Consider the following 19,499-nt stretch of genomic DNA (forward strand, 5'->3'; position numbering starts at 1 on the left):
CAAACTGAAAGCCGAGATCTTGGCCCGGCTGGGAGTGACGACCGCTGTCCGTGCACAGAGAGTGCATCAATGGACTTATCAGCCGGATAAACCACCGCGGTCACAGATGTTCGACCTGATCCACGTGACGAAGAAGTGGCTACAACCCAAGGTGCTGACAGCGCCAGAGATAATCCAGAGAGTCGTCATGGACAAGTACCTGAGAGCTCTACCGCCAGCCCTGAGGAAGTGGGTAAGCCATGGAAATCCTACGACGGCAGATCAACTGGTGGATCTGGTTGAACGTTACTCCGTGGCGGAAGGACTCCGAGACGACGTTACCCCACCTCGTTCTTCATCATCTCCACGTGGAACCGGTAAGACTGTTCCAGGGAGTAGGGGAGATGGAAAAATCCCTAAGACAGTGGGGGAGGAAAACGGGACTGCCCGCACTGCGAGGCCGAGAGTAACGAACTATGGTCTAAGCAAGGGGCCCGTTAGGTGTTTCCGCTGCCAAGAGATGGGACATATTGCTGCGAACTGTCCGGTCACTACTGAACCCATGCAGTGCGACATCACAGACTCTAAAAACCGCATGTCTATGGTTGCACGGGTAGTGAGTGTGAATGCCGGTCAAAAGGATGTGGAAAAACACCTGTGTGATTTAACTGTTGATGGCAAAAATGTGGTGGCATTGTTAGACTCGGGAAGTGTGGTGACTCTGGTGAAGGCCAGTCTGGTGTCAGCCCTGACTGGACCATCAGACAAATTTTCTGTAACGTGTGTGCATGGAGACACCTGTTCGTACCTCACCACAGTCATATGCATTACTACTTCCTATGGGTCTGTGCAACATAAAGTGGGACTCGTCCCGGCGTTATTGCATGATGTTATCCTGGGCCGGGATTTTCCCCACTTCTGGCAATTGTGGGAGAATCAGTTGATGCCCTCGGGTAATCGGGTACATGATTCTTCTCCCAGGGCGCGTGTGGGTCCCGAACCCCTGGAAGAGGTCTCCCCGAAAGACTCGGGGGAAGAGTCTGCGGGAGATGACCTGCAGTTCCCGTTTTCAGTCATGGCGGGTGATAATGAGGAGACCGGGGAAGAGGAGGAGGCAGACAGCCGTCCACCTCCCCGTTTGCCGGATTTAGAAGTTCAGAAAGATGACTTCCAAAGCGAGCAAATAAAGGATCCTACCCTTTCTCAGGCTAGGACAAATGTAAAAAGTGATAAATGGGGTACCCATAGAACCTGGCTCTAGGCTGGCATATCCTTACATGGTTCTGGAGAATGATTTACTCTATCAGATAGAGAAAAAGGGGGAAGATACGGTGCAACCATTAGTCGTGCCAAAACCCTACCGGCGGCAGGTGCTGGACCTGGCCCACGGACATGTGATGGGAGGTCACCTGGGAGTCCAGAAAACCACCGAAAGGATATTACACTGTTTTGTTAGGCCAGGCATGCATCACGATATTCGAGTATATTGTGAGTCTTGTCCTGACTGCCAAGCCTCTGCACCTAAGCCCCGGTTCTGTAGCCCTTTGGTACCCCTACCTATTATTGAAGTCCCGTTTGAGAGGATTGGGATGGATTTAGTTGGGCCCCTTCCACGGTCTGCACGTGGACACCAACATATCCTGGTCATCTTGGATTATGCCACTCGTTACCTGGAGGCCATCCCTTTGTGTAACACTGCCACCAAGACGATTGCCAAGGAACTGGTGCATGTGTTTAGTCGGGTCGGTATACCAAAACAGATACTCACCGACCAGGGGACCCCCTTTATGTCCAGGGTAATGAAGGAGCTCTGCCGGTTGTTACAAATTGAACCGTTACGCACATCCGTGTATCACCCTCAAACAGACGGGTTGGTCGAACGGTTCAATAAAACTCTGAAGCAGATGCTGAGAAAGGTGATAGACAAGGATGGGAAGAACTGGGACTATTTACTTCCGTATTTGCTTTTTGCCATCAGGGAAGTACCCCAGTCTTCCACGGGATTCTCGCCTTTCGAGTTATTGTACGCCCGACGTCCTCGCGGACTGTTAGACGTTGCAAAAGAAACCTGGGAGGGTCAGGTCACTCCGTTTAAAACAGTGATAGATCACGTCACACAAATGCAGGACCGTATTGCGGCTGTTATGCCTATCGTCAAAGAACACATGATACAGGCTCAAGGAGCCCAAAAAAGAATCTATGATAGGGGCGCCAAGATCCGTACGTTTGCACCCGGAGATAGGGTGTTGATCCTGGTCCCCACGGTGGACAGTAAGTTCCTGGCAAAGTGGCAGGGCCCCTTTGAGATCAAGGAAAGAGTTGGTGAAGTAAACTACAAAGTGTACCAGGCAGGTAAACGGAAACCTGAACAGATTTATCATGTAAATCTGATAAAGCCCTAGAAGGATCGGTCTGCCTTGTCAGCGGAGCTGGCCCGTCCTGTCTGCTCGCATACCGTACCGGAGGTACGGGTTGCAGAGACTCTCTCGGAGCGGCAAAAGTCTGAGGTCAGGCAGTTTCTACTTCACAACCAAAAGTTTTTCTCAGAAAAACCCAGGCAGACTATGCTAATGAAACATGACATCTTAACGGAACCTGGTGTCACAGTTCACGTAAAGCCCTACCGAATCCCGGAAGCGCGCCGTGAAGCCGTTTCCCGAGAAGTGAAGGCAATGTTAGAGTTAGGAGTCATTGAGGAATCGCACAGTGCTTGGTCCAGCCCGATTGTGCTAATTCCTAAACCGGACGGCACCATCCGGTTCAGCAATGACTTCAGGAAACTGAATGCGGTCTCAAAATTTGATGCCTACCCCATGCCCCGGGTCGACGAGTTGATAGATCGGTTAGGAAAAGCCCGGTATATTACGACCCTAGACCTAACAAAGGGGTATTGGCAGATCCCTCTGGCGGAGGCTGCCAGAGAAAAGACGGCATTTGCTACGCCGGAAGGTTTATTTCAGTATGTGTATATGCCGTTTGGACTGCACGGAGCACCGGCGACCTTCCAGAGACTGATGGATCGAGTCCTGAGGCCACATAGGCAGTACGCTTCGGCCTATTTGGACGACATTGTCATTTACAGCTTGGACTGGGAGACTCATCTCCAAAAAGTACAAGCTGTGATTGACGACCTGTGGGAGGCAGGTCTAACCGCGAACCCCAAGAAATGTCACATCGGGCTAGAAGAAGCCCGGTATTTGGGGTATGTAATTGGGAGGGGTGTTGTTAAACCCCAGGCTGATAAGATTCAGGCGGTTCAGGACTGGCCACAACCTGTCAACAAGAAGCAGGTGCAAGCCTTCCTGGGGATCACCGGCTATTATCGCCGGTTCATACCCAATTTTGCAGCCATCGCTACCCCCTTGACGGATCTTACAAAAGGGAAAGACTCCGTCATGATTAAATGGAGTTTAGCGGCTGAAGAAGCCTTCCATAGCCTAAAACGGGCACTTTGCTCTCAGCCCGTACTGGTGACTCCGGACTTCCGCAGCGAGTTTGTGGTACAAACGGATGCCTCTGATACCGGTATCGGGGCCGTACTCTCACAAGTGAGGGACGGAGTGGAACACCCAGTCCTCTATCTCAGCAGGAAGCTGAATAAACACGAGCAAAGGTATGCAGTCGTAGAAAAAGAGTGCCTCGCCATTAAGTGGGCTCTAGAGGCCCTCAAATATTACCTGGTGGGCCGAAAGTTCAGGCTGATCACTGACCATGCCCCTCTCAAGTGGATGCACTTGAACAAGGAACGGAATAGCCGGGTGACCCGGTGGTTCCTTGCCCTGCAGGCCTACACTTTTACGGTGGAGCACCGCCCAGGAGTACAGATGGGAAACGCAGATGCCCTGTCCCGAGTGCACTGTTTGGCGGGTGTCATTGCTCGACCGGAGTGGTCTGAGCAGAGGGGGGGGGGATATGTGAGAATCATGTGGGAATAGTGGATGAGGGCAGGTATATCTCGCCCAGATTCCTTTCCTATGTGGCCTAGTCTGGTCAGTATCGCACCTGCTTACTAATGGATAATGGGAGGTGGATATAAAAGGATGCCAGGTGGTTGTGTGATTGTCTCAGCCTGGGAACACAGAGAGCCTGTCTGTGTGAGAGACACACACGTGAGTGGAAGCAGTGCCCACTGCAACTGTGGTTTGGCTGGACGGGAGAAGCCCGCCAGTTGGTAGTTAGGTTGTACTTTGTTTAGTTAGTGCCGGACAGGCAAGGATTTGTTTTATGTTTTATTTCCTTCTGCATTGCTTTCACCTTGAATAAACCTGACCCAGTGTCAGTTATACCCGAATCCAGCTCTGCGCCTGAGTTTCATACTGAACGCACGTGACCTTTGACCCCAGCAAAGGAGATCCCGGAGTGTTTTATCACAGTATCTATGTTTTTGGTTTTAACTTCTTCTCGTATTTTGTTTTATTACCCCTCTATGTTAATTCACATGAATATATAATGACTTAATGTTTAAGTCTCAGTAACCATGCCGGCATATCCTAAAACACGGTGAACCACTGTACTACCAGTGACTCTACCTGGATTGCGTTTACTTTCATTTCATTTCCAAATTTTTCGGAAATACTGTTTTACCTACTAATTGTGACACAACTAGTACCCGGTGTTCACCTTCGTATTTGTATTCACTTTTCAAAAACTTATTAAAGATAAGTTTATAAAAAAAACAAAAAACTATAGAGCTGAAATTTATTGTGCCGATTTTATTCCTGACAGTATCTGCTATTCACAGTGATGTGAAGCTGCTCTTTTGTGTTCCCCCTCCATTCTGGGATGTTACATCACAGATCAGGGGAATGGCCTGCTCCTGGCTTCTAGCAACAGCCATCCCCTCGATAGCATCTTCTTCTATTTAGTAGGAGATCAGGGTGTGTGGACAGCCTCTGACTAGCTACAGACATTTGTCTGTGCTCTGCTTGCCCTTCCCTTTCTCTCGAGGAGGAATTTAACCTCCCTCATAGAAGTTTTTGTCAATATGTTGTGGTCCAACACACCTTCAATGCTCAGAATAGATTTTTATGGAGTAAAATTATTACAATTGTATAATCATACTCGGCAAGTTTGGCTGGAAACTACAAGGTTATTTTATTAGTGTATGTAGAAGAACGGACACTGGACACGCTCGGTAAAACTGCGGTAGGACGTTTATTGTTTCTTGCACATAAATTGATAACATGTAGATGGATTTAGACGAACCTTCCCACAAAACATGATTAACAAAGTCATTACTACAGGACTGTATGAGAAAGGGATTTATTCTAAAAAAAAAAAAAAAAACCGCTAGAACCAAAAATGAGAGACTATGGACACCATGGCTGGATACTCCGGGCCTCCAGCGTGTTAGTATAAGATGGGGTCTTTGTCCCTGGAGCTTCTCTACTCGATATAAAGAGACACGGATCTTCATATAAAGAGCAATTGAGATAAATAGAAACTGCCTGAATACGAGGACCTTGTCTGATCTACATGTATTAAGAACTATGGAGATAGCGCCATTGTTCTGTATAAAATATGTGATGTTGCTGTAGCACTAATACTTTTGTACAGTGGTCTCTGTATATATAATCTTACCCCAGCATTATGGATTGAGATTAGGGAGATGGGGAGAGGGAGACATCCTATTTTAATTGTAATGGATCACACCAGATGTTCCTACAAAGAAGGAATGGATCACGTATGTAAATAATATTTTAATATGAACATGTTTATTATTGTGGTACAGAAAAGTTACATTTATTGTCAAACTACTGTGTATTCTCTTTTTAAATCATATTGACAACCCAAAACATCCAAATGACCCTGATCAAAAGTTTTCATACTCTGGTGATTTTGGCCTGACAACATGCACAGAAGTTGACACAAATGGGTTTAGGCCCCGTCTCACATAGCGAGATCGCTGAAGCCTCACCGATTTTGTGACGCAACAGCGATCTCGCCAGCTATCTCACTACATGTGACACATAGCGGCGATCGCCCGCCCCCCCTATCGCTGATCGTGCTCGAATGTCCTGGGCCATTTTTTCATCGTCGGCGTCCCGCTGGCCAGCATGCATCGCTGTGTTTGACGCCGACGAGTGACCTCGTTGGCGATGCAGAACTCAGGGACGCAGGCTGGAATAGTTCAGAATAGCTGCTGTGTGACAACGCACCAGCGATCCTTACCAGGTCGTATCGTTGTCGGGATCGCTGGTGCGTCGTTGAAGAGATCTGCCTGTTTGGCAGCTTACTACCGACTTTGTAGCGACGCACCAGCGATCCCTACCAGGTCGTATCATTGTCGGGATCGCTGGTGCGTCGCTATGTGAAACGGGACCCTTTGAATGGCTACTAAAAGGTAATATCCTCACCTGTGAACTGTTTGATTGTAATCAGTGTGTGCACATAAAAGCTGCGTGAGTTTCTGGGATCCAGACAGACTCTTGCATCTTTCATCCAGCCAGACGTTTCTGGATTGTGAGTCATGGGGAAAGCAAAAAAATTGTCAAAGGAACTACGGGAAAAGGTAGTTGAACTGTATAAAACTGGAAAGGGATATAAAAAGATCCAAGGAATTGATGTCAGTCAGCAACGTTCAAACTGTGATTAACAAATGGAAAAACAGGGGTTCTGTAAAAACAAAATCACGGTCAGGTAGACCAAAAAAATGTCGCCCACAACTACCAGGAAAATTGTTTGGGATGCAATGAAAAACCCACAAATAACATTAGCTGAAATGCTGGACTCTCTGAAAACTAGCAGTGTGGCTGTTTCAAGATGCACAATAAAGAGGCACTTGAAGAAAAATGGGCTGCATGGTTGAGTTGCCAGAAGAAAGCCATTTCTGTGCAAATGCCACAAAGTATCTCGCTTACAATACGCAAAACAGCCCAGAGACAAGCCTCAAAACTTCTGGAACAAGGTCATTTGGAGTGATGAGACTAAAATGTAACTTTTTGGCCACAAGCATAAACATTACTAAGTGGAGAGAGGTCAACAAGGCCTATGATGAAAGGAACAACATTCCTACTGTAAAGCACAGAGGTGGATCGCTGATGTTTTGGGGATGTGTGAGCTACAAAGGCACAGGAAACTTGGTCAAAGTTGAAGGAAAGATGAATGCAGCACGTTATCAGCAAATACTGGAGGCAAATTCGCAGTCATAAGCCCGGAAGCTGCGCATGGGACGTACTTGGACGTGCCAACATGACATTGATCCAAAACACAAGGCCAAGTCGACCTGTCATTGGCTACAACAGAACAAAGTGATGGTTCTGGAGTGGCCATCTCGGTCTCCTGAACTCAATATCATTGAGCCAATCTGAGGAGATCTCAAGTGCACAGTTCTTGTTAGACAGCCCAGGAATTTACAAGAACTGGAGGTTTTTTGCCAAGAAGAGTGGGAAGCTTTTCCATCTGAGAAAATAAAGATCCTCATCCACAACTGCCACAAAAGACTTCAAGCTGTCAGTGATGTTAGAGGGGGCAATACACGATATTAAAAAAAGGGGTATGTGAACTTTAGATCAGGGTCATTTGGATGTTTTGGGTTGTCATTATGAATAAAAAGAGCAAACACAGTAGTCTAACAATAAATGGCTTCACCCAACCACTAAGCATGGGTGGAGAAAAAGTTTTGGTGTTATCATTCATATTCTCTGAAAAAAGGCCAAGAAATGAAAAAATTCTGCCGGGGTATGTAAACTTTTGAGCTCAACTGTATGTGAACAAATATAGAACCACCATTACCATAAATACTAACGGGATGATAAATGAGCAACAAGGGGCGTACAGTGCCTCACCCTACAAGGTCGCTGTCCTATTCCTGCCTTGCTGCGGAAGCTGGCACCCTACATCTGGTGCTCCCGCTCACTGATGGCTGACCCTTTTGGACCTGTTCAGCCCTGGTTAAGGGGGCTGGGACCACAATTCTAACGCCAAAAGATATCCCAGAATCACTGAACAATTCAGAAAAATTCCTGATGTATCCGCATAATCTATCCCATAATTTATACATGTAAGTGCTGGCATATAGATCATAACATTAGATCCAGCCGATATTTATCTGGTCTATACAAAGCTAAATTTTCAGCAACTTCAGATTAATATCCAACACAACACAGATAAATATGGAAGCAAACAGAAGCTACAAGGTCATTGTTGCCACCCTTCTACACAATATCACTCAAGAAAGGGATAGGAAAAAGTCTCCACCTAATAATACACTTTCAAGTCCCTATCTGGCTGTGGAGGCTGGCACCCTACAATGTGCAAATGGCGCCCCCGCTCCCCAAAGTTTGACCCTTCTGGCCCTGTTCATCCCTGATTACTATGGCCAATCACACAATGAATACAATTGTCAAACCAATGAAGATATCACAACAACAAATAAAGTGTCAAGTGCAGCTTATATGTCAGAATATGGTAGTCTGACAGTAATGTGCCTAATCAGGACAAGACAGTGCATCGTCAGCATAAGGTGATCTGACAAATGTGGCTAGTTAGTTAGGACGAGACAATGATGGCACATGATTGGAACGGGCCGTATCTTGTGCACTATGTACCTTATCACAGGCCATTCACATACAGCATATAGTCTTGCAATGAATGAGGACAACTACCAGCGGAGTGGTCTAAACTTTTTTTATTTTTTTATCAATTTGCCACTACCTTAACAAAACTCTTGTGCATCTGCTTTTGATATGACCTTTGTGGGCATTCATTTGTCAAAGGCAAACACACTGTCTTTTGATGTGAAGGGGGCTTCTGAGACACACACACAAACACCACCAACACTTCCCCTTTACACTCATTCACATATTGGTTGCATTATTTTGACTGTCTGCTATGTTTTCTTGTACAGTTTGTCAAAAATACATGGTTTCTCCCTGTATGAGTTTTACTTTGTGGTCAACACTTAGCTAAGTTAAATTAATTTAAATCTCCTGGTCCAGATGAATTACATCCTAGGGTACTGAAAAAGTTAGCAGAAGAAATTAGAGAACCACTAGCCAGAATATTTGAAAAATCCTGGAAAACAGGAGAAGTCCCAGAATATTGGAGAAGGGCAAATGTTGTCCCTAGCTTCAATAAAAGGAAAGAAAACAGAGCCAGAAAATTAAAAAATTACAGGCTATTGAGCCTTACTTCTATATCAGGAAAGATATTTGAACAAATTATTAAACAGCATGTATGTAAGTACTTGGATAAGAAAACAGTAATTAATCCAGAGCCAGCATGGGTTTGTAGCAAATAAGTCATGCTAGGCTAATTCTATGATGGAATCACTGACTGGGTGGATCAGGGAAATGTGGTAGATATAGTATATCTCGACTTCAGGAAAGCATTTGATAAAATATCTCATACTAGCCTTATAGAAAAAATGAGCAAGTATGGGATTGACAAGGCTATGATTAGGTGGATTCATAACTGGCTCACTGATCGTACTCAGAGTGGTAACAAATGGTTGCACATCCAATTGGAAAAGTCTTTCAAGTGGGGTACCAAAAGGCTCTGTTAAACATTTTTATAAATTATCTAGATAAGGGAACTGAAGGTACACTAATCAAACTTGCAAACAATGCAAAGCTAAGAGAGATAGCTAGTACTAGAGAAGCCAGAGAATGGATCTAGATTATGCTTCAACAAAGGGCAGCGACTAATAGAATTGTATTTAATATGTAGAAATGCAAGATTCTATATCTGGGCAAGAAAAACAAAAAATACATCTATTAAATGTGGGGAATAGAACTAAGCAACAGCACATGTGAAAAAGACTTGGGTATACCAATGGATCATATACTACACATGAGTCAACAGTGTGATGCAGCAGCAAAAAAGGAAAATACAGTTATAGGAGGTAGTAAGAGATGCATAGAGTCTAGATCATGTGAAGTTATTATTCCTCCTCTACTCCTCCTTGGTCAGGCCTCAGCTGGAATACCATATCCAGTTCTGGGCACCACATTTTAAACCCTTCATGACCTGAGCTTTTTTTCGGTTTTGCGTTTTCATTTTTTACTCCCCTTCTTCCCAGAGCCATAACTTTTATATTTTTTCATTAATATGGCCATGTGTTGGCTTGTTTTTTGCGGGACGAGTTGTACTTTGGAACGACACCATTGGTTTTATCATGTCATGTACTAGAAAACAGGAAAAAAATTCCAAGCATGTTGAAATTGCAAGACAAGTGCAATCCCACACTTGTTTTTTGTTTGGCCTTTTTCCAAGGTTCACTAAATGCTAAAACTGTCCTGCCATTATGATTCTCCAGGTCATTACGAGTTCAAAGACACCAAACTTGTCTTGGTTCTTTTTTATCTAAGTGGTGATTAAAAATTCCAAACTTTGTGAAAAAAAATGCACCATTTTCCGATACACGTAACGTCTCCATTTTTTTTAGTGATCTCAGGTTGGGTGAGAGCTTAGTTTTTGCGTACCGAGCTGTTGTTTTTAATGTTAGCATTTTGGTGCAGATACAATCTTTTGATCGCCCATTATTGCATTTTAATGCAAAGTCGCGACAACCAAAACACTGTAATTCTGGCGTTTTTACTTTTTTCTCACTACGCCGTTTAGCGATCAGGTTAATCCTTTTTATTGATTGGGCGATTCTGAACACGGCGATACTAAATAAGTCTATGTTTGATATTTTTATATTATTTTCAATGGGAAATGGGGGTGTGATTTAATCTTTTATATTTTTTTCATTTTTTTATATTAAAAGCATTTTTTTTTTTATTCTTGGTATGCCTCAATAGTCTCCATGGGAGACTAGAAGCTGCCACAACCCGATTGGCTCTGCTACATAGAGGCGATGAACAAATCGCTTCTATATAGCAGATTTACTCACTGGGTGACACTCACAGCAAGCAGGCACTGACAACCATAGAGATTTCCAGGAGACCTCTGGTTGTCATGCCAGCGTACCAGTGACCCACGATTATCTGATAGGGTCATCGGTGGGCGTGAATCCTGCCCGATGGTCAGAAGCGCTTGTTAAATGCTGCTGTCAGCATTTGACAGAGGCATTTAACAGGTTAATAGCCGCGGGTGGATCGCGATTCCACTTGCAGACATTGCGGGCACATATCAACTATTCAAAACAGCTGACATGTCCCATTGAAAGATGCGGGCTCACCGCCGGAGCCCACACCAAACGGAGGGAGTCCAGGGTTGGCGTACTATTATGCCTGACGTCGGAAAGGGGTTAAAAAAAAAAAGACATCGAAAAACTGGAGCAAGCTCGAGAAGAGCTACCAGGATGGTATGCGTACTATAAAGTATTCCCTATGAGGAATGGTTAAAGGATCTGGAAATGCTTGCAAAAAAGAAGGCCAAGAGGAGACTTAATAGCGGTCTACAAATATCTGAAGGGACATCAGTGTAGAGGGATCATTAATATATTCATTTGCACGTGGAAACACGAGAAGCAATGGAATGAAACGGATAGGGAGAAGATACAGATTAGATATTAGAAAAAAACTTTTTGACAGTGAGGGTGATCAAGGAGTGGAACAAGCTGTCACGAAAGGTTGCGAGTTCTCCTTCAATGGAAGTCTTCAAATAGAGGCTGGACAGACATCTGTCTGAGATGGTTTCGTGAATCCTGCATTAAGCAGGGGTTTGGATACAATGACCACTGAGGTGCCTTCGAACTCTACCATTCTATGATTCTATGAACAAAATATGATTTGAGTAAAATATTTACCACCTAGGATTGAGAATGACTTCCCTCTTTGTGAGAAATTTGATGTTTAGTAAGACTACTTTTGTAAGCATAATATTTCCCACAATCTGAACATGAAAATCTTTTCTCCCCTGTGTGAGTTCTCCAATGTGATAAAAGTTGTGATTTACGTGTAAAGCATTTCCCACATTCTGAACATGAAAATGACTTATCCCCAGTATGAGTTTTTTGATGTGCAGCAAGATTTGATTTAAGTGCAAAAGATTTCTCACATTCTGAACATGAAAATGGCTTCTCCCCTGTGTGAAATCTCTGATGTTTAATAAAATGTGATTTATATGTAAAACATTTCCCACATTCTGAACATGAATATGGTTTCTCCCCTGTGTGACTTCTCTGATGTACAACAAGATTTGATTTATCTGCAAAAGACTTATCACATTCTGAACACGAAAATGGCTTCTCCCCTGTGTGAGTTCTCTGATGTGTAAAAAGAGGTGATTTCTGTGCAAAACATTTCCCACATTCGGAACATGAATATGGCTTCTCCCCTGAGTGACTTCTCTGATGTGTAATAAGATTTGATTTGTCTGCAAAAGATTGCTCACATTCTAAACATGAAAAAGGCTTCTCCCCTGTGTGATTTCTCTGATGTGTAACAAGCTTTGATCTAGATGGAAAACATTTCCCACATTCTGAACATGGAAAAGGTTTCTCCCCTGTGTGACTTCTCTGATGTGTAACAAGCTTTGATCTATATGCAAAAGATTGCTCACATTCTGAACATGAAAATGGCTTCTCCCCTGTGTGATTTCTCTGATGTGTAACAAGCTTTGATCTAGTTGCAAAAGATTGCTCACATTCTGAACATGAAAAAGATTTCTCACCTGTGTGAGTCCTTTGATGTGTAACAAGTTTTGACTTATTTATAAAACATTTACCACATTGTGAACATGAATATGACTGCTCCCCTGCATGAACTCTTTTTTGTGTACGAAGCTCTAAATTTTGGCTAAATGAATCAGAATATTGGACCTGTTTAAAATTATCAAATGATGGATCTTGGCTGTGAAAGGATGTTGGTATTTCTGGAATGGTGGCATAAACATCAGTTATATCTTGTGTGATATTAAGGTCATCAAATTTAAAAACTGAAGATGTCAGTAGTCCCTCTGATCTCCTGGCGCAGTCATCTGTCAAGAATAAAGATTTTTAAATAAAATATCCTGAATTAGATTTTAAAAATATCCATAAAAACTTATGTTGACGTTATTTAGCTAAATTCATTTTCTAAGACAAAAACTATGCACAATCTAACAGTAAACCTCAGAGCAGAAACCAGTAGAATAATAGGTTTGACCCTCTTTGTTCATTCTTCCTCGTAAATATTGCAATAATAAACCTCCAAAAAGGATTCTGTAGAACAAAATATCAATAAAAGACTTCCAGTCCACCCCACCCCCCCAAAGACGACTGCATCTACATTCACCATCTATCAATGGAAAAATAGAGGGTGTCCACATGATTAGAAAATAAAGGACTCTTGGAAGGGCAGCACGATAGCATCTGCAAGGAGTTTGTATGTTCTCCCCATGTTTGAGTGGGTTTCCTCCAGTTTCTCCCCACACACATACTGACAGGAAATTTAGGTTGTGAGCTCCATTAGGGACAGCAATAACAATGTATGGAAAGCGCTGCAGAATACGATAGAGCTATATAAGCAAAGCATAATAAATAAAATAGATGGAGGACTCTTGAAAAGCAATATGGCTTCCATGAACCAGTCCAGCAAAATTTGTGCTTTCAAAGCCAAATGTCCCCCTTGCTTCTGAGTCCTGCAGTTTGCCTGAACACTGTTAGCGTCCAGATGTTAAGCATTGTAGTAACGGGAAGAAACCACTTAAACATTTACAGTGTGCGTGTCTCCAGAAGCACAAGCTGGGCACCATTATTTGTACAACTAAAATGGTATATTGGCAATTTTCCCCTCTCCAACATCCATTGAATGCTAGTTTCCAGAGAACACCTGTGGAGTCAAAATAGTCACTACTCCTAAAGATGAATTGACTGAGAACAATTGAGTCAATTTTATGAACCTTTCTGTTTTTCTGCTGTTCTGTCACCGTAGATGATCTGCAAATGGTGCCAACAAACTATTCTAGCAGAATCTGCATTCCAATAGCCAAATGGCGCTCCTTCCCTTCCAAGCCCTGCCCAAACAGTAACATTTTGTCCAATTCAAAAGAAGCTGCAAAATAAATTATGAGCTCCAATTTTACTATTTCTCTTTGTGAAATTGAAAATAATTTAGTTAAATCAACAATTTAAGTTACATTTTCTTTTTTCATTCCAATTTTTGTTGATTATTGTGGTACACATAAAAGGGTAAAACTTCCTGAATGCGTTTTTATACTATGAGGGGTGCATTTTTCTAAAATACAGGCCCCTCCAAGTAGTTTCAAAAGTGATGCAAGTTTACGTAATGGTTGGGAAGGGTTTCCTGCAAAATGACGTAAACTTATCATTGCGATCATGCGGGCAAAGGAGCAGTGCCCGCCTAATCTGTGCCAAGGGCATAGTGTTATCCGCAGCCGCCGGCTTCCTGCAGTGTGCCGCTACTGAAGGGAATGAATATTCACTAAATTCCACGCCTATGGGAATGGAGAGCAGTGAGTATGTATTGACTTAAAGAGAATCTGTCACCCCTTTTTTTGAATATGAGCTGCCGGCACCGACATCATTCTGTAATGCTGTAGATAAGCTCCCGATGTAACCTGAAAAACACGTTAATGCTGTAGATAAGCCCCCGATGTAACCTGAAAAACACGTTCGATCATACTCACCCTGGCGTTCGTTCCGGTCCGATGGGTGTTGCAGTCCGGCACCTCCCATCTTCATACGATGCCGTCCTCTTCTTTCCTTTCTGTTGTGGCTACGGCTATGTAGCACTGCTCTGCCCTCAACAGGGCAGAGCAGTACGCCTGCGCAGGAGCCACGACAGGAAGGAAAGAAGAGGACAGCATCGTATGAAGATGGGAGGCGCCGGACCGGACCACGACACCCATTGGACCGGTAAATCAACAGCCGCGGAGACACCATCACATGTTTCTCAACGCAAGCAATGACTAGCCAGGTCTTTCACCGGGAAGGAACAACCACGGGAAGGGCAGTCTCCAATGATGGAAACCACCTATGCCAAAACATGGTATCCATCCACAGACAGCTGTTTCGGGGTATTGCCCCTCATCAGTGTGGAGTAGGAAACTGGCTAGTAGGAGCAATGCCTAGTAAAGACTGTGAAAAATGAGGATGAATGACCTGGCTAGTCATTGCTTGCATTGAGAAACATGTGATGGTGTCTCCGCGGCTGTTGATTTACATGTTTTTGCATATTTCTCATAAGGGATGGGGGCAATGCTCTAGCCTCACTGCGTTGAGAAGCATGTGATGGTGTCTCCGCAGTGTTGGATGTTGATCTCCATGAGGTCATTCATCCTCATTTTTCACCCATTGGACCGGAACGGACGCCATGGTGAGTATAATCTAACTCTTTATTCTTCTCTTTCAGGTTTCAGCGGGGGCTCATCTACAGCATTACAGAATGCTGTAGATAAGCCCCTGATGTCAGTGCCAGAAGCTCATAATCGAAAAAAAGGGTGACAGATTCCCTGTAGCAGGCACACGCGAACGCCCAGCAGTTGCAAGAAGCCAGCTGCTGCGGCTAACACTGTGCTCACTACTAAAGAGCAATGAATATTCACTGCTTTCCAGTGAATATTTATTTCTCTATAGCAGGGGGCACAGGAGTTAGCCGCAGCCGCCAGCTCCTGCCTCCTGTGACCCACTGCTCCACCCCTTCCGCTCCCCCACCTCCCCATCACAGCTAGAGCAGGTACATCCAGACTATAAGACACGCTCCCCATTTTTGCAGGAAAAAAGTGCGTTTTATAGCCCCAAAAATACGGTAAATAAGACTGATATCAGTGAAAACATCACACTGTCCAACAAAAAAACCATACCTCTGTAAAGCTCCATTACAGGAGAAATAAAAACGTTTTAGCTCTCAAAATTTAGCGATGCAAAAACAATTCTTTTTTCTATAACAGTTTTTATTGTGTAAAAGAGGTGGAGGATCTCCTTTAACGAGGCAGATGGGAGTCACTTTGGATGCCGTCTGGCCTTAATGAACTCATTGAATGTGGTTTTGAGAGCTTTTAGGGGTGCAAGTTTTGAAATGGTGTCACGTTGGGGTATTTTTGGAGTATTTTTTGTCATGTCAGTCACTTCAAATATGATCTAGTCCCTAAAAAATTGGTTTTGTAAATTGTTAGCAAATGAGAAATTGAGGATAAACTTTTAACCATTCTAACTTCCTAAAAGAAAAAAAATAATGTTTCAAACACGATGCTGATCTGAAGTAGACATGTGGGAAATGTTATTTATTATCTATTCTGTGAGCTATAACCATCTTGTATAAAGTCATAAAAATAACGAAAATTGCTACATTTTCTACACTGCCAAAATTCCAATATTTTCATAAAATAAATGTAAAAAATGTCATCCTAAATTTACCGCTATCATAAGATACAGTGTGGGGCCTGATTAGGAACACAAACTGTCTGCAATGGAAAATTATTAAATCAGAGGATTTTGGGCAGTAACTACTGTAGACAAAAACTGTCACATCTCTGGAGTAATGATAGTATGTGACAAGTTGGCACTTGACAATCTAAACTATCATAGGTGCCAATATTTTGGCCCGGATGAGTTTCTTTATGACATATTAGACATTTAGAGAGAATTTTTCAACATACTGCAATAAACCGGAGTTGCACTCATTTATGATGGCACCATTGGAGCTACTATAAGTCCTGACTAGAAAGGTAGAAAAAGTATTACTGCTCAGGAGAGATTCTACATTAATTTTCATTCCTTAGGATCGAAAAAATTATGAAAATGCAGTCATAAGAGCCATCAACCACACACAGAGACATATCAAGGCATAAGTATAGTGGGTTTTTCTGTTGCTTATTGTGAACCTATTTGAAGTTAATCCTTTTTTTCTAACAGAAACTGCTATAAAGCTATTGCTTTCAAATAAGTCCCAAAACCCTGGAGTTTGTACGGAGTTGAACCCTTTTTGTATAGTAATTTACCCTGATGTGACTTCTCTGCATTTTATGGTTATTACTCACCTGGATAGTCATATGTAGGAATCTCCTCTTTACAGTTATAGGTTTCCTCTTTACATCGCACATCATCCATCACACATGGCTCTATAGTAATTTTGCTCATATCGTTACCCTGAAATAAATATTGCAAAAGTCGCGTGAAATGATTCAGAAAAACTGAAAAGATAAATTATTAACAAAATGTTTCTAATAAAATGGCCCTTCAGTGTGTAATATGGGGGGATAAAACGAGACTGAACACAAGACCTTCACAGCCATCTACACATCATAGGGGAGATCTCATGACACCTTCTCTCCATCTACCTGATCATCCTGAGGAACATTGGGATTTTCTAGTTTACAGTCCTGTGGGAGAAGAAGACGGGGACATCTCTCTGGCGTTGTCCTCTTACTGGATAGAACTGGAGGAAACACATACAGGGACTGAATTCATTCTTTACATACAGATAATTATAGGCCATGTGTATTTAGTCCTGTCTATTACCTGGTGATGTGAGGGGTTGGGGAACCTCCATCATGACGTCCTTGTACAGATCTTTGTGTTCTTCTAAATACTCCCACTCCTCCATGGAGAAATAGACGGTGACATCCTGACACCTTATAGGCACCTGACACATACAATGACACCATCATCCCCCCAGTCCCTTCATAGCATTACTGTATAATGTCCCAGCATTCCCAGCAGTGTCACCTCTCCAGTCAGCAGCTCAATCATCTTGTAGGTGAGTTCTAGGATCTTCTGGACCTTGATGTCCTCATGTATCAGGGGGTGCGGTGGAGGACCAGTGATTGGGCTCAGGGGTCTTCCCCATTCCTCAGACACAGGGTCCTGACAGCGCTCACTAGAGGTCTTCTTCACTACTGTGTAATCCTGGTTATGGAGAGACACATTAATAAATCTCACTACAGACATTTCCAGAGTCCTCACCTCTCCAGTTCTGTCCATCTGTTATTCCCATAGATAAGAATGATGTAATGCGACGTCATCAGAATCTCTCACCTCTCCAGTAAGCCGGAAGAGGATCTCTAGGGTGAGGTGTAATATCCTGTCCACCATCTTGTCCTTGTCCATATCCATCCTTGATGAGTCAATAAGGAAAATTCTATTATATAGAAGCTATTCACTTAGAGGATCCGATATTAGAGACCTGAATGGGAAGAAGATGACGATGTCACATCATAAAGAATCCTGTGTAATAACACAATAACTGGGGATAATAAGGGGAAACAGATGAGGAGATGTGACGTGAAGATTTTGTATTTATTATTTCTCCATTGTTGGAAGATCCCTTTCTTCCCTGATCTTTGCTGTTACTGTACAGCACGATGTGGAGGCTGTTTTCTCACTGTCACATACTGTTACATGATGCCAATTGCACAGGTTCCTTGGATGATGTGGTCAACAGCGACCGTCTCAACCAAGTGGATAAACGCTACATCAGCATCTCGCTATGTGAGCGCAGGGCGTCGATTGTTACAATGGCAGCCAGAAAAAATAACAAACGTTCTGGTACTTGGAGATTAATTACATAAATGTCATACTGCCTCCCAAGAAATGAGATATTATTGTGGAAAAGTCGTACAAGAAATATTCCCTATAAAGGGCCGGACTGTTCCACCGGGACACTGGTAAAATGCAGGGTGGGCCCCAGAGATAGAAGGAGAAAGAAGAAACCAAAAACAATTTAGGGACGCAAGCCCTGTAAAAGTGCAGGAGCGCATGCTGACTTGCTGCCATGACTTGGCACGTGAGTTGGGGGAGCCTGGTGAAAGCATTGGCACCGGGACCCCCCCCCTCAAATACTCACCTCTCCTCATTCCCAACAGCTATAGTGTCTTCAGTGCCCTCTGACTCTGCGACGTCAGGGCAAAGGGCGTGAGGACATCGCTACAGAGCATTTAGCCTTTCTGTCCTGAGCACCGCAGAGAGCAAGAAGAGAAGCTGAGTATATCAGACCTGCAGTAGGAACTGGAGAGGATTTTTTTTATGTATGCAGCATTATATTGGCCCCATTATATACTGTATGGAGGAACATTATATTGGCCCCATTATATACTGTATGGAGCATTATATGGGGCCCATTATATACTGTATTGAGCATTATATGCTGCCCATTATATATTGAATGGAGGAGCATTATATAGGGCACATTGTATACTGTATGGAGCATTATAAAGGGCCCATTATATACTGTATTAAGCATTATATGGAACCCTTTATATACTGTATGGCGCAATATATGGGGCCCATTATATACTATTTGAAGCATTATATTCTGCCCATTATATACTGTATGGAGGAGCATTATATGGGGCCCATATACTCTATGGAGGACTATGTGTTGCCCATATACTGTATGGAGGACTATATGGTGCCCATATACTGTATGGAGGACTATATGGTGCCCATACACTGTATGGAGGACTATATGGTGCCCATACGCTGTATGGAGGACTATATGGTGCCCATACGCTGTATGGAGGACTATATGGTGCCCATACGCTGTATGGAGGACTATATGGTGCCCATACGCTGTATGGAGGACTATATGGTGCCCATACGCTGTATGGAGGACTATATGGTGCCCATACGCTGTATGGAGGACTATGTGGTGCCCATACGCTGTATGGAGGACTATGTGGTGCCCATACGC

The 19,499-nt window shown here is 43.4% G+C and overlaps 1 protein-coding gene across 1 annotated transcript in view; it reads right to left on the minus strand.

Moving 5' to 3' along the window:
* LOC141052993 (uncharacterized) overlaps positions 1–17,978 on the minus strand; it is a 136,821-nt gene extending 118,843 nt beyond the window's left edge. Inside the window, 6 exon segments of the mRNA XM_073550316.1 lie at positions 11,686–12,846; positions 16,849–16,957; positions 17,149–17,246; positions 17,330–17,453; positions 17,537–17,716; positions 17,846–17,978. Coding sequence (XP_073406417.1) covers positions 11,686–12,846; positions 16,849–16,957; positions 17,149–17,246; positions 17,330–17,453; positions 17,537–17,716; positions 17,846–17,923 — 1,750 coding nt within the window. The 5' untranslated portion in view covers positions 17,924–17,978.
* Between the last annotated feature and the right edge of the window lie 1,521 nt (positions 17,979–19,499).

The sequence above is a fragment of the Dendrobates tinctorius genome, unplaced genomic scaffold (assembly GCF_039654945.1).
Source record: "Dendrobates tinctorius isolate UK_male_01 unplaced genomic scaffold, ASM3965494v1 ptg000164l, whole genome shotgun sequence".
In the NCBI taxonomy this organism is placed as follows: Eukaryota; Metazoa; Chordata; class Amphibia; order Anura; family Dendrobatidae; genus Dendrobates; species Dendrobates tinctorius.